This window comes from Chrysoperla carnea, chromosome 3 (genome assembly GCF_905475395.1).
Source record: "Chrysoperla carnea chromosome 3, inChrCarn1.1, whole genome shotgun sequence".
NCBI classification, from domain to species: domain Eukaryota; kingdom Metazoa; phylum Arthropoda; class Insecta; order Neuroptera; family Chrysopidae; genus Chrysoperla; species Chrysoperla carnea.
Genome location: NC_058339.1, coordinates 6118694 through 6140318, shown reverse-complemented (window position 1 = coordinate 6140318; position 21625 = coordinate 6118694). Strand labels below are relative to the sequence as shown.

At 29.5% G+C, this 21625-nt stretch overlaps 1 protein-coding gene across 1 annotated transcript; it reads left to right on the top strand.

The window, feature by feature from the left end:
• The first annotated feature begins 5544 nt into the window (after positions 1–5544).
• Positions 5545–10069, top strand: LOC123295055. The gene is made up of 3 exons (XM_044876263.1): positions 5545–5556; positions 6190–8015; positions 8695–10069. Exons 1-3 carry the CDS (start codon positions 5545–5547, stop codon positions 10067–10069), a joined length of 3213 nt encoding a protein of 1070 aa, XP_044732198.1.
• Positions 10070–21625: the final 11556 nt, after the last annotated feature.

Here is a 21625-nt window from a genome sequence, read left to right as displayed (position 1 = left end):
ACTAACTAATTTGTCACTAAAAAAGAATCATCGAAATCGGTTTGCGTGATATTGAGTTATTCGTCTTCTTGTCGTGCATACTTAATGCAAATAAGATTTTTACGGTTTTCTCATGGATGCCGTTGTCAGAACTAGCTTAATGGAACCACATGGGAAGCACGAGCTTTCAAATAGATAAAGAATCATCAAAATCGGTTCACTCAGTCGGAAGTTCTGAGGTAACAAACATAAAAAAAAAAAAACATACAGTCGAATTGATAACCTCCTCCGTTTTTGTTTGAAGTCATTTAATAATAATAAAAAGCCCGATGATCTAGAAATTTTTTTTGATTTTTCGAAACTTTGTTAATCAAAAAATGTATTTATAAAGTTTTATGGAAATCTCTAGTATTATTCAATCCTTGCGTTTCTCCTTAAATTCAACTCCGTTCTTCGTAATAAAATGAGTTGAGATACTGTCTGTCTTTCTTACCCATTACTGTATACCTATTCCTATTTATTTTACAATCAACACCAATAATTATAATTGACATTGATTTTATACAGAAGTTTTCGTACACAAATTATGAAGATATTCTAAAATTTAAGTATATTAAATTATTAAAATATATTCCCCTGTCTACAGTGACATAATAATAATGTCTTAATATATATCAAGTTTGTTTGAAAGTCACAAAAATTTTTCTTAAAGAACAAATAATCGTAGTTATAATATATTCAAAACAATTAAAATTAGTGTTGCCATGAATTGTAATAATAAAACATATTGTACTTAATTAACTTTAATTCAATATATTGAAAAGTAAACTAAAATTGAAGTATATGGTTTATATTGAGTGTCTCTTAAAATTTATTTTCTCACCTCCGTTCAGAAAGTTTCAACTTTCGTCCTGATGTGGAAAACATAGTTGCCACTTTTTGCCTCCGCCGGAGTGAAAAATAGTATACACACCACGGGAGCAAGCAAAGATTGTCTTAGATCTCAAGTTTGTCGCCTGAGTCGAAAGGAAATCTGAGACATTCTTTACTTTTGCTCCCTAGGTGTGTAATATGCTTTACTGTATGTACTGTAGTGGACTGATTGTACTAATTAACCTCCCCGAATTACGGTTAGAAGACATTTCTTCCAAACAAACATTTCGACTACCCGAAATCAGTTATATTGTTTTTATGAACTCCTTAAAAATAAATGTGGCGAAATATATTATTTTAAATCTATACCGCGACTGTATTTTATTCATGGGAATTGGACAAGGTATTATAAAACATCTATAAATGACGAATAATATGATTCATTTTAGAGACACTTTATATAACTAGGTAGGTAGTAGGTATTATATTGAAGAAAACACTTTATTTTGAACAAAGTGAAACAACATTAATGTTATTTTATCATATATTATTTTAATGGAAAATAAAGTTCTATCAGTTTGTTACAAATATACCACTCTTGTTATTTAATGCCTACTTCTACTCCACAACGATAATTTTTCGTATTAATATATTATAATATCGAGTACAGTGTTGTTGTACCTTGGAGACAATGTATACTCATTTGGCAATAGACACTTCCAGTAGATTTTTCGATGTACCAAAAAAAAAAAACGTCAAATCGATTGTAGGGACCAAAAAATTGATTTCTATAATAAAATTTTAACATTTAAAAATGTTTTGCGATAAATATACTCGCTTACAAAAATTGTGACATTAAAACACCTCAAAATCATGTGCCACAATTCCTAGTATACCAAAGAGTTTATACAACTAGAGAACGCCAAGTTGCGATATGATGAATGAGAGAGAACACTGCCAGTGAGTTCCCCTGTGTAAATCGCACGTTTTGATCGATAGAAGTTAAATATTTTATTTCTCAGAAAATACGAAAACTGTAAGAATAACAATGTTAGTAATAGAAACTATTTCTAATATTTTACCTTAATGTCTGGCTTTAAAAAAATCAGATAATTTTGATCGTTGGTACTACATTCTTCGTCATACTTGTATTTAAAATCTGATCCATTAATGTAATTAATCATCTCTTATAATGATTTCACTTGGCTATTAATAAATTTATATACAGGGTGTTCCAGAAATAACGAACTTGTTGCATCATGTAGAAAATAAAAAGGTTGACTTTCCTTTTCTATTTCCTTTTCTATTTTCTTATCAGATGCACGGATAATTAGCTGTTTATTAAAATAGAAAGCCAATCAGAAGCTTGCTATAGCAGCAAGGCAGTGGGGGGAGAGGAAATAATAAGAAATTACGAGAGTTAACCGCGAAAGCTTCAGAGTTACACTGGCGTGTACGTATACATATGTTGGAGGGGCGCGTGCAAGTGCATCGGATCAAAAACTGGGAGAGAACTAAAAGTTTTCTGTTCTACCTGATGCAACAATTGCGTCCGTTTCTCCTGGAATACCCTGTATACATATTTATAGATATAGAAATTGAAATGAATGCCGCAGAAGAATTATCTCTATATTTGATATTCTAAAACACAATACGACTTGATAAATACCCATATACAGAGTGTTAGATAATCCCATATTTCTCGTCAAAGGATTATTCTTACTACCATATTATATCGCATTGAAAATGCTTCAAATATTATTGAAATATTATAATTATTAAAGATTTTTAATTATTATTTAATATTTTGGCTCACCTAACCAACATTTTTTAAAATCAAGTAATACAGTCAAAAATCTCCTCGAATATTCAATTTACGTGAATAATGACTATTGAGAGATATTGTTGAGGATAATATTCACAATAACTCTGTTGGAAACTTTTTGAATATGTTCAATTTACAGGGTGGCTGGTGCAAAAGCTCATTTAAAATTATAATAACTTTAAATTATTTAATTACTCAATTTATCCAACTAAAAAGAACTTGTATACTATGTTTTTTCTTGATTATATCCCGATGCCATTATCAATGTTTCTTTGGTTCAAATTTGAAAATATGCGAGAATAAATGACATGATTTGAAATGAAAATTAAAATCGATTAATAAAACATGAAAAATATCAACATTTAAGGAAGTATGCAAGGATTGAATAATACTAGGGATTTCAATAAAACTTTATAAATAGGTCATCGGAAATTTTATTATTATTTTATCGTTCAAAGTTAGTTGAAAAAATGACGAATCATATAGGTTATCTTTTTCAATTGGATATTTCTATATCAAAAAAATCTTGAGAGTGTGATAAAAAACTATCTAAAATATTTAAACAATCTTGTAGTTTATAAAAATATCATAAAAATATAAGGCTGTCGATGATATAAAAACAAAATTTTAATTAAATTATGAGTTCATCGAAGATCCATCATTTGATGAACTGAGACGACTATAGTTTGAGTATTGATGAGTGAAGAGAGATATCTATATTATCAAATTTATAAGTAGCATTTGCACACAATATATTACATATTTTCGTAGTTGTGTGGTATTGTAAAGCTAACTTTTTTAGAATACTGTAGGGAAACAAACACCTTAAATAACTTTATCTATTTTTTTCTTGTCAATGATTTCAATTGATTTCACACGATGTTTTGGCTCGATAACGAAACTCGGTTTGTAGCAATGAAAAATATTAGGATATATTGAATTCCTGTATTAATATACTGGACTTTGAAAGAAATTGACTAAAATGTTCCTTGTCTGTCCATCATATGGCCCTTTGGCACAGGTTTACGGAAAGGTTTCCAGTATTTGAGTAATCACAACAACAGAACAAACCGAGCATTAATGATGTACTGTGACACTTTGTACAAACTCTACCTATATTATTGATGCAATAAAATTTGAATATTACACCTACAATACAATACAAAATATATAATGAAAATTGAATCGAATATCAACATTAAATCTATTTATGAAAATCAATTTATGTGCATATCTCGCACTCATCTCATTGATACATGTTATTACATACACCACACGTATTTTAACATACAATACAATACCAAACAAAATGGAATGAATGAATGGTTAGATAGATATATATTTATTTGTGTATACTATTATGTAAATTAAATATCTGATTTTATTCAGTATTGGTTTCAAATTATTTTGTATCTTATATTATTATTATGCATGAAATTTTTATAGACATAAATTGTGTACATTATTATTATATAGGGACATATTTTATCAGTTTTAATAAAACCACTGATTATGTCATGTATGAAAACGTTCCTCAATTTTCATATGAAAATTAATTTTTAGTCAATGGATGTAGGTATCGAGGTGGGTCATTTTAATTTATAATGGCTAATAGTTCGTTTTTTAGTTAACCAATAAAAAAATAACACAAACAAAAGTTGTAGAGTTTGATGGGGGATTTCATACTCAGACATCAGATTGGACCTAATTCACATTAAATTAGAAAGTTGATCCTTTGAAATGCAACTTAAAAATATGTCATTATTGCATTTAATCGAAAGAAAATACGTATAAAGTTTATCGATAATTGAAGGTCAGAGTCATAGATACAGGCAAATGTCCTCTATTTCCCTTGACAACTTTTGGCTAAAACACTTTTCCGTTGCTTGCGTTATTTCTTTCGATTAAATGCAATAAGGACATATTTTATAATGACTCGTTATCATTTCTCACCCAATCCCTTTAAATTAGACTCTCGAACCAAAATTAATAAATTCGTAGACCTTGCTCTCGAAAACCCTTATAACCCATATTTATGCGAGGTCGTGGAAGAATACGGGTTTAAAAATTTTAGAACTTAACGTTGAAAAACTCCTCGTTTCACAATTTAACAAAATAGACTATTAGGTTAGGCCACGAAGGACACACTTAGGCTATAGAGCCTATTGTGATACCATATATGTGTTTTACCACATTTCCGCCGATAATTTCATTTGTCAGCTCCTCAATTTCAGAGGCTGAGTGCACCTCCTTCATGCATATACCATGCACTACACCAGCTCATCACAACTATTAAATTAATTAATTTTGTTGCGACGGCGGACGGAATTAGTTACGCCTTAACCAAATACACTATTAAGAAAATAAAGAAAATCTGAAAATTTGAAAATTTATGTAGTCATTTTTTTACCACGATTGCCTTTAAATCACTCGATGTGAGTTCTAATTAAACTCGCTAACTAGAGCATCTCTTAGCTCGAAAATCTAATACCTTTCATATATTCTATGTATATGGTAAAGTAAATATATTTATCAATTTGTGTGTTTTTGTGTTTAAAATTTGACTAGAAATGTTATACATTCGAAATATACATTTCATATAAACAAAGTATTATATAAACACAGAGAGATAGATAGTCTTTCTAAAAAAGGATACATTTTAACTTTATTATTTCAAGTAAGAACAGGTTTTTTTTTATTTTTTGTATCATGTATCCAATAGTTATTCAGGAAGTTGAAGCACTTTGGTTTCAGGTTTCTTGGTCAGGAAATTGCAGTATTACCGACTCGTTCTACTGCTATATACTTCCGCTGTCAGAAGACTATGTACTTTATTTAGATAGTTTGTTATTACAGAGTGATTTAAAATGGACGATGAAGTATAAAAATATATGCATTTTTATAAACACAATAAGTGCAAACGCTTATTTAACCGACCGAAAAACTCAACAAATATAAAAAAGTTATAAGCCATTGATTAGCCATAAACAAAAATCGCCATGTTTTTTGGCTTGTTTTCTTCTATAACAACGTATTGCTTGTTTTCTGCTAGAAATTTTGTCCAATTTAACATTGAGCCTCCGTAGATTAATTGGATTATACCTAAAACAATAAAGAGAAAAAATTTGCTTATAAGCAAAGCAGTTCCCAAAATGGTCCACTTAACTGAATTCGAAAACCGTGGACTATCGATGGACATCCAATCTGCAATTTTCCGATTTAGATTTATTAACGTTTCTTCAGTTAGCTGATTAAACGATGGAATGAACTCTTTATATCAGTATAAATACCATTTACATGTGTTCTTCATCTTCAATGAATAATTCTGTACCATTTAGTTTATCGTCAGTCAACATTAAGTTTTGAGATAGACATTTATACATTCTTATATCTTAGAATCACTAAACATTTCCACAAGAAAAAATATGATATTCTCAAGTCATTTTAGATATCATCACACTTAAACTTACACAATTATCATATACTAATCGAATTTTTTGTTGTTGTTGCAGAAAGACGAAGATGATTTTAAAGTGAAAAGGACGTACGTTGCTGGGCCATGGATAACGACGATGAAGATTCTGATTCGACGGTACCCAACAGACAAATGTGGGTCCAGCAGTAGCAAAACAAGTTACTATTTATTACATGATAAAGATATGGCTTGGAAATTATCGAAAAATTTGTGTTGTGATCAAGAATCACTAATAAAAATTATTTTAATGATATTAATATTTTGTATACAAGGATTATACACGGATTGTCCACGTTCTTGTGAATGTAAATGGAAGAATGGTAAAGAATCCGTTATCTGTATAAATGCAAATTTGTCATCAATTCCATTACAATTGGATGCTGGAACACAAGTATTAGATTTAACTGGCAATAATGTTGTTACAATAAAAAATGATGAATTCAGTACAGCTGGTTTGTTGAATTTACAAAAAGTTTACGTTGCAAAATGTCATTTAAAAACATTAGATCGATACGCATTTAGACATTTAACGAATCTTGTTGAATTAGATTTAAGTTTTAATGCATTACCAGCAATTCCGTCACATACGTTCGAATCAATACCAGAATTAAGAGAGTTGCGTTTAAGTGGTAATCCTATACAAAGAATAATGAACGATGCATTTATACATGTTCAGCAATTAGTCAAATTAGAATTAAGTAATTGTAAAATTGGTACAGTGGAATCGCGTGCTTTTTCTGGTTTAGAAAATTCCTTAAAATGGTTGCATTTAGATCAAAATCGTATCAGTGATATACGATCAACAACAATAACATCACTACAAAATTTACATGGTATTGAATTAGCTGGTAATCCATGGAATTGTTCATGTACGTTACGGCCGTTACGTGAATGGATGGAACGAAATAAAATTCCATATGGTATACCACCCATATGTCGTTCACCACCGCGACTCGCGGATAAACTATGGGATCGTTTACATATCGATGAATTTGCATGTGCACCTGCAATTGAAGCATACATTCCGAAAGCATACGGTATGGAAGGTCGTAATGTAACACTTAGTTGTAAAATTGGTGGTGTTCCTGAACCAAATGTACGTTGGTTATTAAAAAACCGTGTAATTGCTAATTTATCCGGTGTACCGTATAATAACGGGAAAAAATTATATGTTTTACATTTACAAAATCAAGCAAGCAATTTAACAATACTCACCGCTGATATGCAAGACGCTGGTGTTTATGTATGTGCAGCAGAAAATAAAGCTGGACGTGCAGAAGCTAGTGTTACGTTAGCAGTGTCAAGACGTCCGGCTGAAGGAACTTTATCCAGTCGTTTAGCAGTTATTTGTGTTATAGTGGGTGTAATATTCGTCCTAACGTCTTTTATGTTTCTTGTGTGTGTGTGCGGTGTGCGAAAGCGACAACAGGCACGTGGTTTAAATGAATCACAACGTGCACGCGAAGAGAGTTACGAGAAAATTGAAATGAACAATAAAGTGAATGTGAATCGAAATAATTGTAATACAGGACCAAATAGTGGCAACGGTATTGTGCCTACGGGACCCGGTGGTGTAGTGGAAGTGATGACTGCTGCACGACGGCGTGGTGATTATCGTGGTGTACCTACTGCTGATACTGATGTTGAAGTGGATGATGGAGATGATGTTGGCTATGAAGATGATATTGAGAATACGCCAACGCCATCAACGACTACTAATCGAGATACAATAAAGCACTGGTCGAGTTACAATGATGATAGAATAGCACCGTTAAATGTCAGTCATTGGAATAATGAAACGACCAATTTAGAAGCAGATTTACATATACCGAGACGGAATGCTTACACAGAAAGCAATAACCGGTAGGTACTACGTATAATAAAACCTAATTTTATTTTTTTAAGTCAAAGATCATACATTGCTTGTACTTTTTTATTATTTCTTCATCTCTGAATAGATAATCTGAGTTTATTACGTTTATAGTCCGAGGGATAGCATTTTTTTTTGGAATGATTAATACATACTTGAAACTTTGTGACTTAGCCCGATCATCTTAGTCAAAATAAGTTGTCAGCTTATTTAAGCTGAATTTGTGTACAAACCCTTATTTTGATAGTACAAATGCTGTCCCAAAAGTCACATATGGTCACGCGTGTGCGTCCTTAGAATAAATATGTTTCTTTTGCCTTCAATCGAATTAACATATATGATAAATGTTGTAAAAGATAAAATTTTCTACAAATTTTGCTGAAACTGTTTTTTGGACGTTGAACCATTTTTGAAATAGACGGGGCAGAAGATGTGCGTTGAACTGAACGTGCTTCAATGCTGGGTCAATATTTATAAATATAAGTTATTAAATAATTATTTAAATAGTATTTTGAAAAAATAAAAACCAGGTAGCGATAGGGAATAAAGAGAGGCAGCATTAGTAAACGAGAAAGTAAGCAATAGGATAACCTACCTTCGTATCCGATCAACCTTAATAAATGCAAAATTATAAAAGACAAAAATGTGTTTCAACAATTTTTTTGTTTCTAGAGACGATTGCAAGAAACTCCCAAGGTCAACATCTGGTACATTTAATGAGTTATCTTCGCACAGTACAAGTGGTACTTTTCAATCAGATTTATTCGATAACAGCAATAACAGCAGTTTTCATCAACATTTACAAAATGTTCCAGGCACAAGTTTAAATGCTAGTGGGAATATAAATATTCAACGACGTGCTGGGAACGATATATTTAATGTAACATCAAATGGTCTTTCACAAATGTTACATCCGCATGTGATGCGAAAGCAAGTTTTAGAGAATAACAGTGGTAGTCTTTATACAACATCACCAATTACATCAATCCCATCAACAAATACTGATTCTACGAATCAAAAAAGAAATTATCCTGATTTATTAGAATTACCAACGACATCAGCAGCATATAATAATCGCGATCAACAAAGTGTTTTCAATCAGAACATGAATGAAAATAATCAGTACGGTCGTAAACAAATGGATAATTTACATTGTACGCTACCACGAAAATCGCGTGGTATCACAAACAGTTTATATAACCGGGCCAGTGCAAAGTGTCATAATAGTACAGACAGTGAAGCGCCATTATTAGCGGATAGTATTAGTCGTTACAGTAGTAGTGGGGGTGAAGATAATTCCGAGAACTATTATAATTCAAATCGACGATTTTCTGTTGATGAATCAAGTGGAAGTTATACGTGCAATAATAGTCGTATCGGTGGTGTTCAACAACGGTCCAATAGTTTTTTAAATTTATCATCAACCGAACGACAATTACGTAATCAACAAAGTTTACCAACATCTCCACAAGCATTCGATAATAATATTGCAACACCATTACTAAATATCAATAATTTGGATACAAATCTACAAAGTACATATTTATCATCTCATACATCACCGGAAACATCAACAAATGCTAATACATACGATTATCATGCAGCACAATTGGAACGGTTCTTAGAAGAGTATCGTAATTTACAAGAACAGTTAAATAAAATGAAAGAAACTTGTGAAGGTATACGACAAAACGATCAAAATCTTCGTAGTGGTGGAACCAATCCTGCAACAACATCACCTATGACTGGTGCGTTTATGGATCCTTTGCTCTATAATAATGTAGGTGTGACGACGCCATCGGCGGAGGATGATGAAAGTGTACCACCTAAATCAATATTAAAAAATAAAAGTGGAACACCTACAATGGCTTCAAGTTTACTATCACCATTAAGTAATAATATACCGGATGCTGCATCACCATTAACGTTAACTCCTGGTGATTATACAGGAGATGATACATCATCACCATATTGGTTACCACGAAATGCATTATTAAAACGTTTTAATGGTAACAATGGCGGAAATAGTTATAATTTTCAAAGCTGAGAGAGAATTTTATTTTGACACAGTAAACTACATATAATTATACAAAGAGTTTTTAAAATATTCAATATGGAATTATCTTCAATTCTAGGCATTTGGTAATTTTTAATAAAATAAATCACTCACTTTTTGCTAAAACAAGGTGGAATGTGTTTCATAGGCGTGAAATATCACTCGTAAACCATGAGTTAGTTGCACAAATGTTTCTATTTGTTCATAAACAATCAATTGTTAAAAGAAGTGGTCCGTGTAAAAGTTGACTTAAAAGATTAATTAATTAATCATAAATAGGCAACTTGTATAACGTATATGTGAGTATTTGTCAAATAATCGAAAAACAATTATACATGTATAACATATACGGATAACAAGTTGCCTATTTATTATTTTTTTAAAGTGGAATGCTAGTCTAGAAGGTTAAATTTAAGTAATTTTTACTCCGGTGATCCTATGGCGACGGTTATGTGTTCGACCGATATGTATGTATGTTCATCTGTTCCCACTTAGCTTCTAAACTTCTTATCACAATTTGACAAACAAGGTATCATTAAAAGCGTTTTGATCGCCCGATGGTTATAGACTATGTGACGTCACATTAATTGAAATATAGAAAAACCAAGTCAGAGCCAATAGAGAGATTTATAAAGAAGATTCCCACCAAATTCCAAAGGAATCGGTCGGGTAAACCTTAAGATATCATGTCAAAAACCTCGAAAAAAGTAGTTTTGAGAAAAACGCGTTTTAATTTTGAGAGACAATTACGCCAGAATAGCTCGGATTATAATATTTAATTCTCACATTGGATTAATCCTGGAATGAACAAGTCCTCAAGTCGTCAGGCAACATTTGCTGTTAATTGTGTGAGGGGCTCTGATCGGCCTGCTAAGATGTCTGATATGATGATTCTTATATGTCTAAACTTTGAAAATATGCACAAAAAAAAGCTGCTTTTTTTTAAATTTCAAGACCATAATACAACTTAAAATCTATTTTTACATGAATCGTTTCATTTAATTAATAAATAATTGTTTAGTAACAAATAGAAATATTTTCACAACTAACTCATTAGTTTACGAATGATATTTGACACCTAAGAAAAGCTTTCCATCAGGTTTCAGCAAAAATCAAATTTCTTTTACTGGGTGACAAAAAAAAAACAGGAACGTCAGGAAAAGATATGCATAAGAAAAAATTAATGGAAATTTCTACATGTGTTGAATTGAAGATAACTCCATTTTTAAATATTTAATGAAGTCTTTTTACAATATTTATATAAATTAAATATGATATTATATTTATTATGGATGCTCCTGTACATATCTTTTTCATATCTGTAAATATACAACAATCAATAACAAACAAAATAAATAAAATAAAATATAAAAACGTAATAAATATAAAAATAAATATAAAAATATATAAAAAATAATAAATAAATACTACTCTTCACAAAACGTTCGAAGATTTTTAAATAATTCTAAAGTATACAGACTGTCTCATATTAAATTGTCAATTCGACATTCGTTTATTTTCAATGATACAGTTAGCTAGTAATATTATGTTCTTTGAAATTGGAAACTGATTGCCCTTTTAGAATTATTTAACAGAATATTAAGGATTTATGACCGTTTATGATCACGTAATTTCAGGTAAATGTATTTTTTCAATTTTGATATAAAACGAAAAGTAAGAATAACATCATTTTTCGATATCTGTCGATATTTCAAAAAACCAAGGCAAATATCAAAAAAAAATTTCTCATTTTTCGTCTACATTCTTAAATTTTTAATAAAATTCATCATTAAAGATGAAAATAAGATAAAAATAATTTCATCCCTGAAACTACCCTGCTCTTACATCCCTTATATGGATGGAAACACTTTTTTCTTTTCTGTGCCATTGCTAAAATGTGTACTTTCTATTGAAAAATTTATTGTTTTTTATTCGTTTCAAGTGAAAATTATCAAAAACTTTTAAAATATGTCGTTTTTTGCTAAAACCTGATAGAATGCGTTTCTTAGACGTTAAATATCGTTCGTTAGCCGTGAGTTAGTTGCGCAAATATTTATTTTTATTAATAAATAATAAATTGTTAATTTAATGAAACGGTTTATGTAAAAGTTGGCTTACAAATTTATAAATAGTCAACTTGTATAACGTATACATTTATAACATATACGTAATACAAGTTGATTATTTATTAATTTTATCAGTCAAATTTTACATAAACTGTTTCCTTAACAATTTATTGTTTATTAAGAAATAGAAACATTTGCGCAACTTACTCATGGATTACGAATGATATTTGACACCGAAGAAACAAATTCCACCAGGCTTTAGAAGTTTTAGTTTTTTATTGTACTAAATTGAGTGTATTTTGCTGAACGCTGAATTCGAAAGAGCAAAATTGTGATTCATATTCTGTTAAATAATTTCAATTGATTTTATTATCACATCCTGTAAAGAAACGACTTGGGTAGTATTGCAAATATTAAGAGATTGTATCGTCGAAAACCCTTTACATATGCGTTCTTGAAATTATTGCTGACTAGAAAAATAAAATTAAGACGGTTTTTATTTTGTACATTATGACATATTTCACATATTTGATTTATTTAATTAGAGGAATTTTATTAATAGCTTTAAAAATTTATATATGAACGGTTAATTAAAGTTCAATAAATCGCAATTTAGAATTTTTTAAGAATATTCGAATGAGATAGAGTGCACTCACGATGATTGCAAAAAGTAGTAACTGTGAATTAAAAGAACCTTCCGGTCAGTTGTTCTCACCGGTAAAAGACAAAATCATTTTTAGCTAACTTGACTGTATTATTTTACCATTTTTCCATGCGGGGTTATTTACTGGTTTTGCCTTCATTGTGATTTCACCCTTATAGTGGTAGTAGTATTGAATTTGCAATACTTTCTATTAAAAAAAAAAAATCGATATAGATATTATTATATTGAAATTATTTTAGTGTTTTATTTTAACTAGTTTTGAAATATGGACCAGAATTGGAAAAATATCTCTTAATTGTGGGTTGATCAGCGTTGTAGTAGTTTCATCGAATATTGATCTTTACATGCGTGCAAGCACATCATAAGTAAAACCATACGAACTCATAAAATGAATACGCTGTAAACGAGGGCAAATTTGCGCTGAAAACTCCTAAGCAGTTGCTCTTTCCATTTCATCCTCATTCCTAAAATTAAAATAGGACACTAAATATATATTTATATACTTGCAATTAATATGTCAAATATAATATAAAAAAACTTTATTATATACTTTTTTCAATAAAAAAAAATTTAGATAGGTCATTTTTCAATTACATATGTATGCAATTGTAACGTGGCCAACTTTTGTGATACTATAAATTTTATGATTGTTTTTGGTGTTTTTTTTTTTTTTGGAAAATAAAAAATTTGGAAAAGCGAAATGAGAATAGTTTATGAATGATGTAAGAATTTATTTATAGAGGAGTCATTGTTTTCAAATAAAATAGTTTTTAGAGATATGTTGTTCTGTTAATGTTTAATTTTTATTTGTACCTACAGCAAATAGTGGCATAAATTTTGTATATTTAAAAAAAAAAAAAGAAATAATCTTATAATTCCGAAATTTTAAGTATTTTGTTTTTTGAAGTGTACTAAATGTATAATAAATAACATTTGTTCGGGTAAAATCTTATGATTTCGCGTCAGCAACATGCTATGAATATAGCTACAAACATAACAGAGTAACCTAGGAGACTAAAACTTTTTTCAAATGAAAAAACGACACCGATGTAATAATAATTAAAGCTGTATAATTAAGTATTAACGAAGTGATTCTCATCTTTGATAACTTCTGATTACTGTTCATAGATGGCATTGATACACAATTTGAAAACATAAAAATACTTTGGTTTTTGACGCTTTTACGATATTTTTAGAGCATTTTACTTCATTTACGTCATACAAATTGCCTACTTGACTAGTTGACGGTCGGTCAACTTTAAAATAACAAAAACACAGCTTTTAGTTATCACTTCCGTCGACAGTCCCCATGACTAACTGATCTCTTTCTTAATTTATAATTGTGCTTAAAATTATAGTAGAATAAATACTTCATAGTCTATAATCAAATCGCCGTAAGTTGGATATAGACTTTTTTTATTATATTATATATTTTTCCTAGAATTCAAGTAATCCCTTACACTTCCCTTTCTTTTAATATTTTTCTTAGAATTCATTAAATCTAGTTCGAACAATATTTACAATTTACATTTATGTTATAAAAAACTTTCTTCGTAGCTCTTACGTTTATTTAAGGAAAGGAATTGAAATATGAAAATAGAATTTTATAGTAGGTAAACAAGTGCTACTGAATAATTTACTAATAACAAGTGAAAACAAACTATTGACTGAGTTAATTGTTGAAATACCATGTATAGACAGTGTTGATTACGATATCACATTACACATTACATATAAGTCACACATACCTACATAACTGATATTCCCATATAACTGATATTCTCACGGGTAAACAGTGATGTTTACGAAAAAATGTTTCATACAAAAGTTGTTCATTTTTTTTTAAGGAACATTTCTTACACATAAACTTTTTTCCATCTCTAACGGTTTACAATCTGGGTCCTACGGACCCAAGACCTTAACCTATGTTAGTCATTTACGAAATCGACTTTTCACGTCTTAAGTTATCGTATCTCTTTTCGTCCTTGAGTTACCGTGTTGTGAGCCGGACAGACGAAAAGACAGACAGACAACTACACCAAAATTTTTTTCTTAGCATCAATATTTTTAAGCGTTACAAACTTGGGACTAAACTAAGTAAACCTTGAAATATATTACATTTATACATGGTATAAAAACGAAAAATATAATTGATAAGAGCTTTTTTTAAGAAAGTTTTTCAATATTGTCATCAGATCTTAAGATTGGTACGATTTATTACCCCCTCAACAGAGAGAAAGTTTCACTTCAAAAATTTTATTCCCACATTTATTATTTAACAAAATTTCATTACTTATAATAATTCTGACGAAATATATGACTGAAATAATAATAATTATTATTGATATTCACTTTAATATGTATACAAATTTGAAAATAATGACCATTATTTTTATGTTAACAAAAATAAAACAAAATAAATGAATAAAATAAAATAAAAAAAGAAAGAAAAAGACGTAATAATTAATACGATATTAATATGGAAGAATTGTAGAAACGCGAACAGATATACTACATACAAAAAAAAATCATAATTTGTTATATAAATCAATTAATTTGTTGTTATTGTATAAAGAATTTAAAGAAACCAAATTTTTTTTTTAATTTGGTTAGAAACATCATTTGACGTTATAATTGTACCGGAAAAAAACTATAAGAAAAATTTTGTGAATGAAAGAAAAAAAATAAAAATTAAAAGTCAAATAATTGTTTTATTGAACCATTGTTTTTTATTTTTTTAATGCTTAGGTATGACAGACATTTAAACGATTCTCAAGGACTGTTTATCAAGTTTTGATGTGTTTGTCCCCAAATACAGATCTTATGAAATAGAAGATATTGAAGGGTAGTTTTGTTTGAAGCACCAATATTTAAAGGTACTAGTTACAATACGCCCTTCTTAGTACAATTTGATATGGAGTTTAAAGGATCAAAAACGAGCGGTTTAAACAAAATTCTCATTCGTTCTAGTACTTTGAGTTTGAGTTTGCAGGTATAAAAATTAATAATTCGTTTATAAGGTGAGTATGTTTAGGGATATTGAAAGGTCTTTTGAAGCTGATTCTTAAGTACGTAGACATATACTAATTTAGCTTGGCATAAGGACCATGCGTTTATCAAGGTAAGTGTTACCCTTTCAAAGTGGCAATCTAACTAACGCACAATAGTTAATTTTTGAAACTTAGTTTAGTATTTAAAAGTTCACTATGTAAAATAATGTGACATTCAAATACTATTTAGATGAGTTTATAATTTTTTGGCAGGAGGTTGAACTGCTATTTAAACTCCTGTAAACGAAGATTAAATCTCTAAATTCTTCCCTACATCTCCGATTTATTTGAAGAAACAGAAGCTACATCACATTGTCAAGTAGTGTTTTCTTCAAGGGCTTCTTCCTTTGACACAGAGAACAAGTTGGTTTAATGCGACAACTTCTACTATTACGATCAAAACTGATTGTTTTGCCTCTTTGAAAATGTGCTACTCCGTATATTTATAAGAGTAATTTAACAATTTTTATTTTTTCAGAGACAATATTTTTTTTTTTTTTAAATAACGCTCATGATAAAGTCATAAAAAATGAAAATATAATTTCAAGTTTATACTTTATAAATTGAAAAAGTTTTAAATATTTTATTTATTATTATTTTTTGTTTCAATGTTATTAATTTTATCTGATTTTTATTTAATTATTCTGTTTTTATATATTTTTTTAAACAGAATAAAAATGTGGAACAAGTTTTATACTTACCAAACTAATATTTTAATTATTATTTAAAAAAAAAAAAAATTTTGGTAGAATGTCATCAAGAGGAATGTGGGTCGCCTATTTTTAACCAGAACATACCATATAAGAAAATATCGGCAGTTCAAAAATATCGTTGTAAAAATCAGGGAAAAAAATATGCAACGTATAAGCAAAAATATACAAGTACTTCCATTTCATTACATGCATATAGAATATTACATAATATTTACATTTAGTACAGTCAAACATCGACTAATTAAAGAAAATGAAATAAATCGATCCCATTTTGCTAAAAACCTGATCAATATCTTTCTGATATGTTAAATATCATTCATTAACCATGATTTAGTTGCGCACAAGTTTCTATTTGTTACTAAACAATAAATGGTAAATTAAATGAAACAGTTCATGTAAAAATCGACTTATAAAATGAATAAATAGGCAACTTGTATTACGTATATGTTATAAATGTATAAGAGTTTTTCGATTATTTTACAGTCAGCCATGAAAAACACAAATCTTTTCATGTATAACATATACATAATACAAGTTTCCTATCTATTAATTTTATTAGTCAACCGTTTCATTGATTTAACAATTTAATGGTTATTAAACCAATAGAAAGATTTGAGCAATAAACTCATAGTTTACGAATGATACCTATTTGACTCTTAAGAAACACATTCTATCGTATTTTAACATAAAAAGTGATTGATAAATGATTTATTTCATTTTCCTATAATCTATAACATCGTTGACTGTACTAATTGTATCAAAATTTTGTTGTTAACAAGTAAAGTAATACATTTACATATACATGTTATTACTTTATATGTTTAGTAACAAACAACGAAGATATTGTAATTATTACATACCTTTAAATATTATTAATAATTAAATAATAAGGGAAGTATATAGAATAGAATAACCATACCAAACTTACATACCTACTTTACCTTAGTGATGACAAGCAACAATGATGGCAGATGATTTTAATAATTTGAGAAGTAACTGAATATATATACAAGGGAAAATATCAACAACAAGAAAACAAGGACATGTAAGTAGGAAGAGAGTAAGTTTTGTATCACAAAACATACACAGGGTATCTATAGCTAAGTTGGCAACATAAGAAAAACTTTTTGATTATAAGGTTTACAAAAAAAAATTTTAGAGTAAGAGCCAGCGCCTGCCAGACATACGTTAAAGTATAGAAGCTGAAATTTTTTTTGCGTATTCTCACCGGTGTAGGGACCAATCTTTGGGGGCTACAAACCTTGACTAACGGTTCCTTCGGTAGGTAGCAGGTAATCAGGGGCGCAGTACCCGAGCTCTCTCACGTTAAAGTATAGAAGCTGAAATTCACACAGAGTGTTCAAATGACCATTTTAAGTCAATATTGAAAAAGACAGATCAATCCATCCAACTAACATTAGAAGACATATTGGCCAAATATTCAATAAGTAAATCGTCATAGTTGTATAAGTCATAAACGGTTAGTGATACAAAAAAAATTAGTTTACAAAAAAGTAGGCAATTTAATTATCTACATTAAAAGTTATTACCATTTTTGGTCTAAAGCGCACGGTTATGGAGATATAGCCTAAAACGGTTTTCCTTAAAATGGAGGCACTTCCCCCGCTTATTTTTATAAGGATTTCGTGCTTTTACATTCAGTACGTGATACTGAACATATTTAAATAATAAAATAACTCTTGCAGTGAAATAAGTTCATAATCATAGAAGAAAATGTAGATAATTGTGTATTTTTGCATTTGACCTTCTACCACGTCTGGGGGAGTGTTAGCCCCTTCGGATTGATCTGTCTTTTTCAATATTGACTTAAAATGGTCATTTGAACACTCTGTGTGAATTTCAGCTTTTATACTTTAACGTGAGAGAGCTCGGGTACTGCGCCCCTGATTACCTGCTACCTACCGAAGGAAACGTTAGTCAAGGTTTGTAGCTCCCAAAGATTGGTCCCTACACCAGTGAGAATACGCAAAAAAAATTTCAGCTTTTATACTTTAACGTATGTCTGGCAAGCGCTGGCTCTTAGTCCATTTATTAAGATCAAAAAGCTCTGCTTTCGAAAAAAAATTAACATTCAGTTTTTTACTGTTGACATAGAACGAGTGTCCACAAATTAAATAAGTTCAATGGGAATGTTATTGGTCGTTTAGAAAACGTTTCAAGAAATCACTCCCGAAATATGTAGGAGTGTATTTAAACAATTTTGTTACAGTACAATTACATGATGGAACGAGAAAAACGGCAAAAACGAACTGAAGATAAATGTTTTTAACTGTCTTGCCTGACCATGTATATTTTTCGGTAATAGGTAGATATAGTATAGCGTAGAGCTATATAAATGTATGTTTGATAACATTGTCGTTCATTTGGGGTGTTTAATGGAACTGTCGTCAAGTAGAATGCTTCGTCAACGACACCTGCTTTTCAAAATATATACATAGACGTATACACAGGAATGCAGAGTGGTTCATTTAACATGAACTAGTTTATTTACCTGCCAACAGAAAATGAAAGTTTTGATCTTGGGAGCTATGTTTATGAACAAACATATCTTTTATGGAATTTTATCGATTGATAAACACTTTTTTTTTTTTTTTATTAACCCGCCAGCACTCCCGTCAACCATTCCGTAATCTTTAGTCAATCGATGAGCGTCTTGTTCACGCTTTCTGCACCTGGGTCTAATTTTTCGTGCGTTAAACATTCTTAAACTTTGTAAATCATAACCTCTACATAATTTTATATAAATATATTTTTAATGCACTAGCTTATTATAAATAGTTTGATTACGTATGTAGTAATTATAGTATATATCCATGGTAAAACCATAAAAAATATAAGTAATTAATACCATACAGTATGTCAACAAGTCTGACAAGCCACATACTATGACGTCACGCCTGTTTTAAAATTTTAATTTCCGTTTTAGAAATTTGAATTTCTCTCACTGAATTTGTAATTAATTAAAAAGATATTAATTACTAAAATAATGGTTTAGTTCAAATATCTACTGAAAAAAAATATTTGTATCATGGCAAACAATAAACTTTGAACTTCAAGTCCCGATGAAATTTTAGGAGAAAATGTATCCGCGAATCCTATTAAATCCAATTTTTAAGTATTCCTTTGTTATATTTTGTTGGTAATCATTTATTCATGTCTGTATAGTTGAAATTGAAACTAAATTAATAGTTTTTTTTTTTAGCGGACCATTATGTGGAAAATAGTAAAATATGGATGTAGTAACCATTATAATACCAACGAATCAACACCAGCAAGCAAACCTAATACCTCCAGCCTCGTTCCAAGTTTTCCAACCTTATATTCATAACATATATACACAAAGTATTTGTCATTTTCTTCTTCGCTTTAGTAAGGTTGTAGCACATATATAATATTATAATAAATACGAGTATTGTATATACCTTCAAACCATTCAACTTCAAAACATAACTAAATTTATTACTACATGTCTTTCACTATAACACCATTGTATTGTATGTGTTTATGTACACATTCATTCAAAAAAATCGAACGGAATAGAAAAATTAATGAAAATATAGAATTAACTGAATTAATGGTTGAAATATTGTGTATAGGCAATTTTGAATAGCAGTTCTTGTTTTAGCAAAAGTTCTAGTTTTAGAAAATTTCGACAATTGATTGAAGTATTTTCTAGATTAGTTTTTTTTTTGTCTTTCGCAAATATTTTACAAGTTGAATCACTACCTCTCACCTCCCTACATTTTACAGTTTTGGAGAAAATAGACCCAAAGTTTTTCCGCTGACGGATAAACAGTGATGTTTCAAACAAAAATTGTTTATTTTTTATAAAAACCATTTTTTACATTTAAACTTTTGTTCTATCCCTAACGGCTTACAAGACCTAATTGACCTATGCTTGATATCTCTTTTCGTTTTTGAGTTATTGTGATCACGGACAAACGGACCAAAATTTTATTCGCAGCATCAATATTTCTAAGCGTTACAAATTTCCGACTAAAATAAGTGTGCCTTGATAAATATTTCATATACACAAGCTATAATAAGTTACGAAAATTAAATAATGAGATGCTAAAGAATCAATGATATTAAAATTTCTTTAAAATACTATAAACTTACAAAAATTCCGAAATTAAAAAATAATAATATTTTATGAAATTTTGTACACGTTGTTCGTTACTTTTTATTTGGAGTGTATATATGGTCGTATATACAGAATGTTCTATAATTGACTGTCGAATTCTACCCTTAGAACTTTATAAAATATGTTGAAAGATCATTTTTTTATTCATACACATTTAATAATCGAAGAAAGTGAGATAATTTGATAAATAAGTGCGACGATAAAGACATCAAACTGTTTATGTTTTCAGTTTTCTTTGCCCAATTACATTATTTGACAGCTTTTTTGTTCGTCCTCTCCATATAAACAAGGGTTTGCTTAACAAGCAAATGGTACTAACTTTCATTACTTTGTGAATGGACAGATTTTTAATTTTTCCAATTACAATATCTCGGAAAGTAGGCCTCAAATCGAAATTTTATAAGAAGCTTTTACGTTCGTCTTGAAAAGCTTATTCAGGAACTGCAGAGTTCTACAGTCAATTTTCGAACACTCTGTCATATGTATGTGTTTATAGTAGAAATGGAGATAGATGAATGAATTTTCATGTAATAGTATTTCGTAGCACAATAGACAATACCACTCTTTTCACTTCATTCAGTGAACAGTAAATAAATAATAACAATACTTACAACTGAAATATTACAATGAAAAATTACTGTGTACCAAACCGTATCTTATCTTACTAAATTAATCGATTTTTAAAAGGAAATTATATTAAATGTATTTATAATAATATAAGATATTTTGAAAATATACATTTCAATAGGATTTTTATAATATATTCCCTTGTGTGTATATCTTCATAAGATATTCTCTTTTCGGTTAGAAACTCCTCTTGACAAATTCTAAAAACTTACGGTAAACTAATTTTCATACGTCGAAAGAGGCAGATTAAGAATAGCACCTC